General features: G+C 34.9%; 1 protein-coding gene across 1 annotated transcript; it reads right to left on the bottom strand.

Annotated features, from left to right (window-relative positions):
- Window positions 1–346: 346 nt before the first annotated feature.
- LOC107166085 (uncharacterized) lies at window positions 347–10,947 on the bottom strand. The gene is made up of 2 exons (XM_015514620.2): window positions 10,255–10,947; window positions 347–2,062 (listed from the first exon to the last, which is right to left on the bottom strand). Exons 1-2 carry the CDS (start codon window positions 10,538–10,540, stop codon window positions 1,926–1,928), a joined length of 423 nt encoding a protein of 140 aa, XP_015370106.1. The 5' UTR covers window positions 10,541–10,947; the 3' UTR covers window positions 347–1,925.
- Window positions 10,948–16,312: the final 5,365 nt, after the last annotated feature.

Raw genomic sequence — 16,312 nt, 5'->3', positions numbered from 1 at the left:
TTTTTCTTTTGTGTACACACACGTTGAGCGATGAGCCTCGCGCGCTGCTGGTTTCTTATTTTTCTTACTGCTGAGAGCCGCTATGCTCGCGGAAACGCATCCGACCCCCAGTTAACCACATCACGTACCCACGTGATGGTATAACAGTTTTTTTTTTTTTTTTTTAATATTTGTATCTACTCAACAAGCGCGACTTACGAGTCCCACGGTCACTGTGACCATAAAAAAAAAAAAAAAAAACGAAGACGAACTTTCGACGGGAAAAACACTCCCTCTCTTACAGGGAAACGTTATCGCCGCTAGAAGAGTAAAGCAGGTATTATACTCGAACAAATAAAGCAAACAATTAAAAACACAAAAAAGTCGTTTATATATTTTTTTCGTCAAACACCAACGTATATATAATATAATATAATATAATATAATAATATAAATCTCAATGACACTTTCCACGTGTGACAATCTTTTTCTACATACTACATTTCTATAAATATAGGTATACTACTTACGATTTAAATATAATATCGATCTAATTTTTAATAATAATTTAAATAGTTAAAATAGTCAAAATTAAAATAATAATATTTATTGCGTCGCAAATAAAAATCAGTATTCTTGACTAATAAAAAAATGTCTATATGGCTGTAGGTATATTATATTAATATATCAAGCAAATAACCACACAAAATAATATTAGGGATCTATATAAATTTATGCATATTAAAATCGTGAATTCGTCGATTAGAAAAAAAAATATAATAATTAAATAATAATAATAATAATATTAATTTGTAAATAAATATATAATATAAACATTACTTCAATAACGCATAAATATTTTTTTTCTCACCATAACAAATTGGACTAGCATTTATATTGCATATAATATTTCTTTAACAGCTAATATATATATATATATTTAGTCATATATAGCTGCAATTGAGTATCTGGTGATGAATACATTTTATAAAAGAGGAGAGAAGGGAGAAAATGTATTTAAAAAAAATTATATAAATTAAATATATATTTATATGTAAAATCTCGGCGTTTTTGTCTAGTAATGACAGTAAGCGAAGACGAGATAGAAACAAAAAAAAGAATACGACTTGTAATAAATTTAAATGATTTTACGATTATTATTCGATACTACAGTTGAACCGAGTCGTTTGTTATAGTTTTATTGACCTCTTCTATCTGAGTTCGTGTAGATGCAGGGAGTGAATAATTATTACGCACGTTGTTACACACACACACACACACACACACACATACACTACTCAGAACGATTGTAAGTTGTAAAAATATTCATTTGTCGAATATTTTCCCCTTTTTTTTTGTTCATTGACAATCGTATTAATATAAAATAATATTTATTTTACATGCACACTTGAGCATCATCAAAATATTATGAAAGGTAGTGTAGGTGCATGACTCGGACAACAATCGCACCATATAATATAATAGAAATAGTATGATGCGTACTTTTACAATAAATTATGTTATGGACCGGCTATAGCACGTGTTAAATTTCTAGAAATCTAACAAACAATATTATTATAGGCACTAGGCAGTAATATATAATAGGTAAAAAGTAGTCGTTGGCAAACCCTAAACAACTATGCGCCACGTACAAATGAACGGAACAAAAATGAAATGAAAACACTTTAAATTATATAATATTATTAATAACCCGATTATACACCCATAAACCTAAATTACGCGCGGATTTCGTGCAACAAATGTGACGATTCGTGACATAGACAGACGTAGAAGAGGAAATGGACAAAGTGAATCTTTTCTATAAAGTTGTACGAGTTTGGGGCTAGAGATCGTTGCGATTTAGGTACAATTTAACATTATATATAATATCGATAACGATTTATGATATGTCCCCCCTCCCGCACAATAGTCGATCAATTTCGTAGTCAATTTCTTTCGTCGTCGGATGGTTGATTGAAACTATTGTTCTTTTGCTGCTGCTGGTAATAGTGTTGCTGGTGTTGCTGCTGCTGTTGGAAGTAGTGGTTGCGGTTATCGGCTTTCGAATTTTTTGAATTATGTTCTGAAATCAAAAATCACACAAAATTTAAGACCAATTTTTTCAATTTTAAACATTCGTTTAGAGAATATTTTAAAATATTATGTAAGTATTATTCGTAATACGCGAGGAGTGAAATGTACTATTATTTTGTACTTTGGACAAACATAGGGTTTGTTTAAAAACAATATATAATTAAACCAGCAATTAAAATTTGTTACACGGTGCAGGACCATACAATTTTGAATTAAAAACAAAGTACTATAATACGCACGTTTTACTATTGGTAAATAATTTCAACTGATTAAATAAATTAGAGCAATTATTCGTCTTTATACACTTAAATAATTTACATGATATAGGTATACGCTATAGCGCTTTTGAAGAATTTTGTTTTTCCTCGGCGTTTGTAATTTCCAGATTGATATATACACAATCAATTTAAACGTCAAATAGTGTGAATGACAATCAACGGTCCGCAAAGTTTTGCAAATAATTATTAATAGGAAATGTGATTTTAATTTATTTGCTTATGATAAACACGCGCACGACACGATGATTTTTGGACTTTACTTGTCTCGGAGAGACTGCCGAAAATCTGTATGAACAAAAAGGAGGCGACACACGATTGAATTTAATCGCCTAATAAACTCGGGAGATAAATAAAAACGAATAAATAATATGTGCCCGTTGGCCGCGTCTAAATTTACGGCCCAGCCGTTATATTTTTTCATTAGCGATTAATTGCAACAATGGATGACGGAGATTTAGTGTTTAAAAGTCATAGATGTTTCAACCGTTGCATATTAGTTTATGGTGTTAATATATAATGTTATGACTGTTATGAGTAATGAGTAACTGTTAAAAAACTACATTTATTATTTATATTTATCAATTAATAGGCTTGGTCGTAATGTAGAACATAATATGAAGTTCACGGCGGTTGTAATAATAATAATAATACAGCAGAATATAATAATAATATAATAGTATATCACGACACTGATGAGGTGATGACATGACGGTTGTGAAATTTTCCGGCCTATATAAGTAGTTCATCGTATTACTATGATTAATCTCATAAACAGATTTGTTTCATTTGTCGGGTACCGTAAATTACGACAGCGGTTTCATTGATAATGATAAACCACAAAATTGGCGGTTTCCGCGTTCGAATACGTCGCTGGTTTACTGTAACATACACGAGCGATTGTTTTAGGCGGATTAGAACCTTGACATTATGTGATTTGTAACGTACCTATTAGACTTGCTCATTTTTTAAACATCCCAACCGTGCAGCTGTATTTACGGCTATTCAACGTTAATAAGATATCGAGCACTTTGGACTTTGGGACGTTTTGCCGTACCATATCGATGAAAATATAATATGTTATAATAATGAATTATTATTATGATATAGTTATGCGCAGGGAATAATTTTTTTCTCCTATGTATATGATACATTGATACGTGTATTATATTATAAGTTATTATATATGTGCGTGTGCTTATGCACATATTGGTTTATCTCTAATACTCTTTTTCGATAAGAAGTTATTACAATTGTACAACATAATTATAATAATGCGTATAATAATAATAACAGTATGTAAAATCGTATTTATGTATAAAGATAATATGGAGAGAAAAAAATGTGCTTGATATGTTGTTATACGAGTATTATTGTTATTACGATGCTCACGGCTTTTTGACGTTTTGAACGTTCTAAACTTTTTTTGTTTTTAAATACATTAAAAATAATATACTGTATACATAATACAACAACGTCAAGTGGTATTATAGATGACATTTAGTTCGATGTTATAACAATAATGGTAAAGAAAAAAACACAATTACCTATTTACATGCGACTATTACTATTATATTACATTAAAAATGTTTTGGAAAAAACTATATCATAAATGTATCTATTATTTGGTTTCTGAATAACAGATCCTCATAAAAAATTGAACTGTACTAATTTACAATACCTTTAATATTTACAGTCACGGTGATGATAATATTAATATATTATATCACCTAAATTGTTTAGTTTACAGGAAAATGAAACTTTTCTCTAATGTCTAAAGATATTGTTAAAAAAACACATGGTAGGTATATAGGTACGCCTCATATGAAAAAAAAACGTTTATCGGAACCAATATATAATATGAATGTTAAATTGTTAACAGAGAAACAAAACTTGCAGTATGTTATACCAGTATATATAGGCGCATAGCACAGTAAAGTTAGTTATATAAAACCCGGGACAAGTCAACTTACATATACGAAACTATATATTATTCATCGGAATTGTATCAATACATACTATAATATTATTTGATCCATAATTTCACAATCGTCGAAAACTACCTAGTACCTATAATTATGATACATATAAAGTTGTAATTTTAAAGTATCATAACACAGCGGGTAACCGGTGACTTAATCACTCTTCCATACAAATAATTTTCTCAATATATTACAAGTGTAAAGTACAACAATTAATGTACGGGGTGATCAATTAACGCAAGGCACTCATTATTTCAAAAAACGTTCATTTTTCTAACGATTTCTTTTACATAATTATAGGTAAGTCATTACAAGAGAAGATAAATTTTTAAGTTTTCTACTCTTTTGAATAACAGTGTATTTTAATTTTTAATTTTATATTCCAAAATAGAATATTATTCGGAGTATTTAGATTTATATAAATACAAATACAGTTAGTGTATGTGTTATAAGTTCCTATAATAGGTATAGGAACTGTATAAAGTTTCGATGCGAGTGAAGTAATAACTAATAGCCCATGAAGCATATTAAAACATTTTTACGGGCAGGTACCCCTTAAATTGTTGCTATGTTGCACATTTAAACCCAAAGAAAACAAAAACCGAAAAAACTGAGAAGTCCATAGTCTCGTCTGATAAAAAACACAAAAGCTGAGTTTACAATGGACCAAGATTTCTAGCCTGCTATAATTGACTTGCTGTGGACTGTGGAGAGCCGCGGTAGAAAGTAACACAACAATAAGTGACAAGAGCTAGAACACGGTCGAGTGGTGATTTTATCAAACAAGTTCAAAAGCTGAAACATAATACCCATATAAGACGACTCGACAGTTCAGGCAAAGCTATAACGGAAATATATAACCTTCGTCGTATATTATATAAATTGCATATTGTATTAGATTAGTGTATAAATTTATATGGTTTCACGACATTATACGTGTAAAATCTTGTATTCTACGAAACTGAACGGACGCAGGATTTTAAAAGATATGACTAAACGGAAATACGAAAAAACTATACGCGTGTGCACTGTGCATTGTACCAGGAATCGCGGAGATGACCTAATCCTAATGACGCGTGTTCTGCGGTGAGCACATCCGCAAACGCAGGAAACACACTGTATATTATATATCATATTATATATGAGCAGTGCACGCGTAACATACGAAGGAAAAGAAACGGTGGGCGAGAAAAAAAATCTACTCGTTTTTAATGTCCTCCGCGGCAGCAGCAGCTGCTCGACTGCAAATTAACCACCTGTTGTACGGTGTGTGTATGTGTGTGTACGTTCACCATCTGCAATTTTTTTCTCCGACTAAATCCTTGTGAGAAGGATATGGATGTTTACTTATTTATTATTATTTTTTAATCTTTTGTCCTCTGTGGCAACAGGTTATATGCGTTTGTGTGTGTGTCTTATTTAACACACACACACACATGCTGCTGTACTTGTATAATAATATTATACTGCTGCTGGCTGCAGTGTACAGGGAGCGACGGCAATTTCGCTATTGTGTTTCGGAACGAAACGCGTTATCGTGGATGGATATATAGAGATCTATTATTCGCAGACGTGCTACGTCTTTCCGGCGCGGGACAGTTAAAATAAAATAGTCTAGCATACTAGCATTACTGCCCTTTCCCTCACCACCAAACCCTATTGAGAGATAAACAATCGATTTTGCTCTTTACGATCGCATCAAGTTTTACGCACGGTCTTGTCAATAGTACAAGTATATAATATTATATTTATATGCTTATTAGTTATTATCGTATATTATATTTTATACCCAACGGATTAGGGGCTATAAGCAATATAATATGTTCCTTGTACCTACTAAAATTGAAGAGAGGAAACGGAGCAGTTGGACAGCTTCGGCATAACAATAAAACGTTTATTTGTGACCTAGACCTTTGTGACGATTATAACCTTATGTCTATTCTTTCCCGGCCAATAAGAGAAGACACTGCGATAACCGTTCAAATGTGATTGTATGCGAAGACAAAATAAATCCAACGAAACGGATAATTTTCGGCAATCTGGTCCGACGGCCGGTTTCCTTGTATCCTACCTCTATTGTTGGATGTTCATTATATTATTACAATAAACTACTACTACGGATTGCGAACGACTATCGACAATATTGATTGCAACACATGACAACACATAAGAATATTTATTCGTTTATTATACAAATACGCGTCGTTCAACGTCCATTTACTCCATTTAGATATCAGGCGCGCGAGTTGGACAAATTGTGCGTGTAATTACGACGACGCGGTGTAATTATGCCGAAAAAAAAATATGGAAATTCGGTACGCCTGAAATTGGAATGATAATATCAAATGGTCGTAGGAAAGAGAGCGAAGCGAAAGCTATATTAATATACATATTACATACTCGTGAGTCGTGACGACGGCCTGGTCGGTCGAAATTTTAATGTTTTATAAATGATGTGTGCGCGGTGACAAAATATTATAATATAGGAGAGGACGGCGGAGCGCGGAAACCAACGTTTTCTAGAACAAGCTACTAAGACCGCGGTTCAAAACGGGCCATTATGTTGTATTATTGTTTTTCAAGGTTAAACGACCAATTATTATTTTGTCTATGATAAAAAAAAATGGAACAATAATACACAACAGACCGATAGGTCGTCGTCGTCCATCCGATTCCGAGAACTTAAATCGGATTGTTTATCTGGAAAACGACGACGTGTTAACAACCAAAAAAAACTTATCGTCGTGAAAAAAATTGTACATGTCATAAGTACAACACAATCATAATTATTATTTAATTTTATAATAATATAATGTACCATAATACATGTCAAAATCATATATATGTATACATTTTACATGTATATTATATTAGACGTAATAAATAATAATAATCAGCGGAGAATGGCCGCGGCTGCTCACTGATGCAGATAACGACGACGCGCAAACGGAATAATAATAAAAATGTTATCGCTTGTGCATTGCAACACATCGCGTCGTGTACCGGAGAGACGAGAGACTGTGTTCGATAACAGTATCATACAATAAATAATAATAATGTAATAATATTCAATTTGATATTTTTACGAATACTGTAATGGCAGCCGTGCGCGATACGAGGAAATCCGCCGCGGATCGAGTTTTTCGATTGGGTTGAAATCCAACAGTTGGTTTCGTCACACCGTCGTTGTAATGTTCATAATTATTATTTGTATAGACACATATTCGGTAAGAGCGCATATAAATACAACAATAATTTATATTATTTTCGTTATCCATGATACGTAAACCGGTCGACAACGTTTTTTTTTTCATTTTTATTATTTTTTATCTTGTCGAACAGAATGAAAAAAAAAACGAAATTCGTAAAAAAAAAAAAGACAATTCAAACATAAGCGCGCGCGGGCTCCCCCCCCCCTCTCGCCACAAGGAACTCTTTCACTCTAATCTAGATGAGATGGTGCGCGCGGGACACGGTGGGGGAGGCGTTGGTCGGCGGCAGGTAGGAAAAAACTCGTCGACAATATTACAATAATAATAGTAATAATAATGATACGCGTTATTACGAGCCGCGTCGATCGCGCAGAGGTGTACGCGACGACGACTGATCATAAAACATAATAATAATAATAATAATTTTCTAGCGTACGTCGCTTTTTTCCCGCCCAATTTATATTTACGAGAGCGCGCGCGCGCACACCGACAAAACGGTAGCTGCCGTGTCGCAGGCGCATTATTATTAAACGGCCTTGGCGGAGACATTCTCCGCGCGCGGCCGCGTGTGATATCGGCGTCGCGACAGGGACACACCGCTGGGCCGATTAGTGTTTTTTGGCCGCGCGCCGTCCAAAACCCGTTTTGTATATTGTCAATTTTTTGTTCCGCGCAGTTTTCCCCTTTCGTCGTCCGCCGGCGACGCTTTTTTTCCACTAAACGTCGTCGTAGTTTTATTATTATTCGTGTTCGATTTTTTACGCGAAGCGCGTGCTACGGACACGTTTCCCGCCAATTTTTTGTCACCACGTAAAACGTTTCTTTCCCTTTCGCGCACGTACGCGTATGTATATCACATAACAATAATATCATCATCACCACCACCACCACCGGCTCCGAAGGAGGCCTTGGAACTCACTGTGCTCGCTATACAAGTTTTTCGGTTTTTTTTTTTTTTTTCGAAATCCAACACACGTGCATCGCGGGGACACGTTATTAGTTATTACGAGTGCGCTTGATTTCTAATGTTATTCCGACGACCCCGACACGAGGAGTTTATCCGGGTGTACAATAAAAGTAACGACTGCACGTATAATAATAATATTGTATGTGTACGCAATAGGTTTAGGAGAGAAAAAACTCCCGCCGTCCGTTTACGGACACGATGACACGTCGTCTCCGCGCCGTACGTTTTTTCGAAAAAAATACCGGTTTTCAAAAGTGTCACGTTCGATTTCGGTCGAGCGCGAAGAATGAAAAACGCGCGTTATTATACCGGTCGTATATATCGATCGTCGTTGTACGCGCGGCGCACGTCTCGTGCATTTTAAAATTTCAACCGACCCTCGCCCCCACTGCACCCCCGACCGCAATATCGACGCCGACCTACCGACACACACACACACGCACAACCATTATTTTACCTAACCTAAAATCGTAAAAAAAAAGGATTTTTTTTTTTACTTCGATCCGGACGGAGACCGTATCGTATACAACATGTATAATTTATAATATAATATATTATCATGTCGGATTACCGAGTAGGGCAGATGTGGCGGGCGACTACCGTAGAGGTTTTGGCGGCAAAATACGTGCGTACGCCTTACACACGCCACCACCGCTGCACGCGGACCTGCCGCGGGGCCGACGCCCGTGGTTTGTCCGGGCGAGCACGACTGAATCTCCCTCCATTTTAAATACAATTTTTTTCCGACCTGTCGTTTCCAACTTCAACCATACATACGGCATAACTCGCCTTGTCTGGTGTGTGCGATTTATCAATAATTAAATATTTTATTTGTGGTTATCGCGATTATCGTGTCGTCAAAAGTTCACCTCGGGCACACACGCGTTCACACACACACTCACACACATATACACACAATCAGACATAAGTCTCTTGTTTATTTAGTAAAATACCTAATATTAACAATAAAATTAATATTAACCTCGATTGCAGCGATACGTCTGTTTACCGCTTACGTAATACGACGACGACGACGACGACGACGACACCTAACCTCGCAGTTATGGCGACTAGCAAGACCGAAGCCTTTGCATCATATTCAAACGTATAAACCGCCAGAGTACGAAAACATAACATTATCGGTTTTCACGGCACGGAAGACGCAAACCCAAAAAAAGGTGTTCGAAGGGACAAGATCGATGTGCGCACAGCAACAGGTGTGTGGGGACCGAGAGAGCACGTGTTTGGCACGGCCGACTGACGATAAATAATATTATTACTTGTCGTAAACCTTCCGATTTTCGATTGTTAAAACGTTTCGTAATCCGCAGCGGTCGGTGGACGATGATTACATAATAATTGTTTCGTTCCCGTCTTAAACACAAAACGCGCTTGAAATCGAGCAAACGTCCGGGTATGCCGGATGGATAAAAAATTACGAACGAAAAAAATTATTTGAAATCTTCGATCGGCATAGTATTAGCTGGTGACGAATAAATATTTAACTCGATATCGAATGTGGAAAAATAATCGTCGGCCGGTCGTCGCGATCTAGTCAAGCGCGATCCGATTTTTCCCGCGCGTTTGGCCGCCCGCCCGAACGCACGGAGTATAACGCGACCGCCACTCGGCGCAAGCTACAATAATAATACCTATGCCGGCACCACGATGTCTATAGCTCCGATCGGGCGCGGATGCAATAATTTCACGCCAACGATCGCAGTCCCTAACGCATGTCTACTCACCGTTGCCGTGATGATGGTGCGACGGAGTCGACGGCGATTTGATGAGTCCCGCGAAGAAGTTGCGCCGCTCGTTCGGCGACATGCCCACCGGCTCGTACCGGGCCGCGAACTCGATCCGCTTCCGTTCCATTTCAGCCTCGTTGCGCATGATCACCATGAGATGTGCCCGTTTCTCGGGCGGCCCGAATATGCACCGGACAGCCGACGCCCGCTGCCCGTTGCGCTGTCTCAGCCACCGTTCGGCCGCCGACTTCTTACCGTTTCCGTTGACGTCCGACAACACCATGGCTGACTGGCGATGTGCTGGTGGCTTGTTGCCTGCTCGCGCCCCGTTTGATGACGACGAAAGACTGTCGCTTAACGAAACCCGCGCGTCTACGTGTTTCGTGTACCGGGCAATGAATCCGCGAGCCGGTCGGTGGATGGCGGCGGCGAAAAACGACGGTTTAAAAATATTTTTACGAATGGTGAAAAAAAATAAATGAACTGTTCGGTTTTCGCGCGGACGACGACGGCGAGACGGCGGCTGCTGCTCGACGTTCGTTGACGATTTTGAATTTGAAAATCGGTCGGTTGGATAACGGTCGCGCGCGCGCTCGACTGTGTCGTCCGTTCCCGGTGGGGCGGGCGGCCGGCACACAGTGTTACCCCGACCGGTTTTGCGCGGGAAATCGACGACCGACGCGCGCTCTGCACACCGTCAGACACCACTAACGCCGCGCTGTAACCGTTCCGCTGCTCGCGGTACTGTACTAATAAAATATTAAATACCGCTCTACAAAACTATTACTATTACTATCCTACTACTACTACTACTACTACTACTACTAATACTACTACTACTACTAATACTACTACTACTACTACTACTAATACTACTACTACTACTACTAATACTACTACTACTACTACTGCAGTACTAAATAACTACTTCTACAACAGTACTGCTACGATGCGTTTTCGCGCGCTGCGGTCATCGTCGAGAATATTGTGGCGTTTACCGCTGCAACGAGATATCGATCACTGCTTTTTACAATAATATTAAATATCGGTCGCTAAAGATGTGACGCATTTCAAGACGTCGTCGGGTCGCGATATCCGTTCACCTTTGGCCGTTTTCATTTTCATCGTCATTGTCAATAATAATTGATATTTTTGTTGTTGTTGTTATTATTATTTATTCAATGTTCACTGTAGGCACAGTTATGCAAAAATAAATAAATAATATTTAAACGCTTGAACATGTGGGTGTAGATGTGCGGGGTGGTGGGTTATGGATAATATACGGCGATACCGAACCGTGTGTATTAGACAATAATATAAACGATTGCTATACAATTTTTCGTCGGTACCTTCTGAGTTTAACCCGCGAACACGAGTAGCGACGATTAGACAGTTATTCGAAACCTTCTGGTTTTTAAATGTCAAATGTTATTACTCAGCAGACGGTTTTCGTTATTTTATTATTGTCCACTCGATTATACATAATCATCACATGATGATCTGAAATTTTATATTTTTGTTCTCGAAATGTTTTAGATAATCGTTTTATTGTAGTCTAGGAGCAATGTACACTGCAACAATATGGCATAATCATCATATTATTATATTGAAATGTATAAGTGTATAAAATATTATTTAATATACCTGGTTTATGCTGTTTAAACGCAAATGTACAATTGTATTTTTTTTATAATTATATCTCGGTAAGTACTATTTACAAGTCTAAAGTACAACATTAGAGTTTAGGTGTATTTGCGGCTATGCTATATCCAAGCGTACGTATATCGGTAAATAAATATCGTTCTATTGTCTAAATTCTGTCGAACTGTAAAAGTTGTGTCAAAGTTCTAACCATATAGGTATTAATTATTTTACGATTCGATGCGATTGTGATGTTGTTTTAAAAACGGCACAGCGGACAATTTGTAGTACAGAACTACAGACACCGCTGTTTCGAGGAGTGGTCCTAATTGTTTGAGCCCGTAGGTATTTAGGGCAAACGCGGTGCGTCATAATAATAGGAACGGCCCTACAATAACCGCATATACCACACTACGATTACAAATCGATCGTTTCGTAACAACCCATCGATCGTAACAAGTGTACAAATAATACCTCTATGTAAAATTTAAATTTACTGCACAATCGTTGTACGAGACGCCGTGCGGTAACATAATGCACAATGCTACTATACTGCACTGTTGTACAATTTCATTATAATAACAATTTATGACACGTGTTTTCGTGTTGGGTCTCTATCTTAGTATCGTGGCGTCCGTCCGTCGGCGGTGAATCACGGGTGAGCCAGGGAAACGCGACGCCGCGCGCCGTCATAAAAAAATAATGTAAGTCGTCGTTACCCGCGTAATACTATCTTGTACAGTGTACACCGTATCATATTATATACCTATGTAATATCCACAATTATTATTATTATTATTATACTAACACCCGAGACTCCGAGTGGGTGGCGGCAAGACCTACCCTCATAGATCTCGCATACTACAGATGAGATATATTTCAATAATATGAATATAATTATGTTTTCCCCTCCATCTAATCGTAAGTTTGGTAACTCCAAAATTTTAATAATTTACAAAAATGAACGAATTTGATTAAAAGAATAATTTTAAAAATAGGTACCGATTGCTGGTCAACTGCGCCGTGCACACCGCACGCGTTATAGCCAATTTAAATATATAACCTAACCTACCTATACTCTATAAGGCTATAAACACTCTTTTAAAAGAACCATTATTTTTTAGTTTCTCTGGCACTTATACGTAAATTATTTTCTCGGATTCGTTTGGTTTGTGTCTATTTGTGTAATGATTCCACCCCGTTGTAGATTTAATCTGTATTTAGATGCAGACGGGTGCCCTTCTTGTGTACTGCTGCTGCACCTGGACCCATCATATAACCTATACGTGCGTTTATATTATATACTACGTACGTGTATAATAATTATTAAAAATTAATCGTTCGTAGATCTCATAAATCTCATTCGGTGCAGGAAGATTATATGACTGTGGGCGTAAACAAATATATAGGTAACCGCACGCTGCTGCAGGATATAATAATCCAGGTGCAGGAACCCGCGGTCGATCGTATATCAGTTCGGTTCTCGCGACTATCACAATACCTACCTCCGGTGTGTATGGATACGGTGGTACATCTTTTAGTGGTTATATTGTTATACATGTATATTAAGATGTGATGATTTTTTTTTTTTAACGTGAGATACTCATTATTTCGAAAACCATATAAACGTTTTATATTTCTTTATACAATTTGAAATCGTAACAATAAGACAACATTTTTAAAGAAAAAAATCACATTTTATAAGTACTAGATATTTTTTGTTGATATTATTTTTCAAGCTTTTACTTCATTGAATGAATTACATACATTTTTTAATTTATATTTCGAAGCTGAATAATTTTCAGAGATTTTCGATTAGTAGTAACGTCGTAAAAATCAAATTTTATAAGATTTTATACTTTAAAATATATGCGGAATCGCAGTTTACCAACAAGTTTGATTGTACTCTTAAAAATAAACTGAAAAATATGATGTTTAGGAATATTAAATTAAAAATATAACATGTTGTAATTATAACGATAGAAATCATTTTACCCCTTTTGTTATGAAAAAAAATAATAAATATTATATAATACATTCAAAAATCTTAACAGTTTTCAAAATAATGTATTCATTTTAATATGTATCGTTGTGGCCTGAATATATAAATACGGACCTAACCTATACCATATAGGTACTTACCGTTACCTACAAGTATACATACTTACGTTTAAGATTTAAACCATCATGACGCACGAATTAAATTTTATGAAAAAATTAAAAATTAAAATGATTATTGTAACCATAAAATTGAATCAATACAACCGAAATCGAGTAATTACCTATATGATTATGTATAGTCATAATTATAAATTACTTCAACGATGTACAATATGGTTATTATTATATAGTTTGTATACTCATTATTTACCGCCACTCGACAACCACCATATAATAAATTGTATACAATTTATAACAATGAACATTAATTTAAAACACATTAAAGTATCGTAATATATTAAATTTGATATGGTACATAATATAATATACAGAAGGATACCGCGGGAGAATACACGTGCGGTCTATATAAGTGTAGTGTTGGGGCTTTTTGGCTTTTTAAGATAGTCTACGATGGGATGATTGAGGCAACGGCGGGGTAACCATTACTGCTGCCGCATATGGAGTTCCGAGCAATGTTCTTGGTTTAAAAAAGTTTTAATACTGGCGGAGCACCCTATATCCGGGTAACACGTGTACCACATTTATACGAGTTTACATTAATTATAAGTTATAATTTATAACATATATAAGTACATTACGGATATTATACATATGTAATGTATATGTGATATAGAATTTAAAATGTCTTCTTGTCAATATGAACCGTTATCGATTATAATATGGTACGTTTATTATATGACGTATCATAATGCACTGAATGAGTACTAATATTATAATCTATGTGTAGATGCTGTGCACATTTAATGTAGATACTAAAAAGACCTATTAAAGAAGTATGCAAATTATGTAAAATAATTAGTGATGAATTAAATTATGAGTTTTTTTTTAAACCTTAATGTATAAATTAAAATTTATTACAAATATAAAGTAAACAAGTTTTGCCAATTTTGTTGTTAAATTGTAAACATAGGTAAATATTAAATTATAAAAAATCAACATAATAGACTTTTGTTAATATGTTTATACTATAAAGTAGTAACGTAAGAAAAAAATGGTTTCTATAATCTAATAAAAAAAAAAACTTCAAACAAAATTTAATTCATAACCCTAACTTTGCTCATTATAGTAGTATATTTATTCAGTCATGTTACACCGTTGGCTGTTTTTTTTATAAAATGTATAGAATATACTGAATATAGTATATACTATACATTTAATATGTTCTATTGAATTACTTACTACATACTATATACATTTTAAAATACAAAAAAAAACTGTAAGTAATATAAACTATTATAAATATTTAATAAAAAATTAATGAATTTTGACTATTCTTATAATAATTATTAAATATTAGTTATCAATACAGCTTTATGGAATGAATTATAAATTATAACATAACGTATAAGGATTAACCTAAAATTTTAAATTATATAATAAATATCATATAGCTATATAAATATGATACATATGCTATACCTATATTCATAAATATAACATAACTATTATCCATAAATTATCAATATGTATGTGTTTTCATAACGATTTCTAAAGAATTGCATCACAGTAAATTATTCTATAATAAAAAATTTATAATTGTGCTCATTTATAATCAGAAATATGAAAAATAAAAACTGTTTAAGGTACTGAAATGGTTATTTGAATCTGATTGATATCTTATCTAAAACGTTTTCCGAGTAAAATGATTCGATATGCAAAGTCATGAAATGTATCTGGTTATAGCAGTTGGAACTAGAGCTCCTTAAAATAAATAAATAAAAAAAACGTATTGTGTTATTTTAAGAATAATGCCATTTTTTTATAAGTATTATTTAACATCGTATTGTTTGCGTTTTTTTACCCTCTTCTCGTTAAATTTGACAATACTTGTATTATGTTGACTATCTCGATTCTCGGGTTAAAAAAAAAAATAACTCTTGAAAGCAGTTTGTTTAGCCAAAAGCCTTTTGGTGTGTATATTACGTCAAGTGTTTTATGTCAACGTTTTAAAAACAATTCCAGTTCACCCTACACTCTTATTAGTTCTTGTACAAAGCAATTGTTAGAAGTAATTTTTGAAAATCATTTTAGACCCTGGGAGTTTATTTACATATAATTTTACTGCACAAACACGTCTGATGTAAAAAAATACACTGCACTTAGTGTTACGTGAAACCTAACCCTCTAAATTCTTAATATTATAATATTATATTTAGGTATTTATTATATACAGGGTGATTCACCAAGCATGCTCGCCCTCATTTTCTCCTTAGTTAATTTGTTAAATTTTTAT

Source organism: Diuraphis noxia, unplaced genomic scaffold, assembly GCF_037042655.1.
Source record: "Diuraphis noxia isolate RWA-SAM2 unplaced genomic scaffold, SU_Dnox_SAM2 contig0003, whole genome shotgun sequence".
Classification (NCBI taxonomy): domain Eukaryota; kingdom Metazoa; phylum Arthropoda; class Insecta; order Hemiptera; family Aphididae; genus Diuraphis; species Diuraphis noxia.
The sequence above is the reverse complement of the archived record's forward strand: the minus strand, read 5'-3'. Positions and strand labels throughout refer to the sequence as shown.

Coding starts and splice junctions, on each gene's coding strand:
- LOC107166085 (XM_015514620.2), bottom strand. CDS start 10,540: ATGGTGTTGTCGGACGTCAACGGAAACGGTAAGAAGTCGGCGGCCGAA. Junction 2,063..10,254: donor GCACCATCATCACGGCAACG/GTGAGTAGACAT, acceptor TTTTGATTTCAG/AACATAATTCAAAAAATTCG.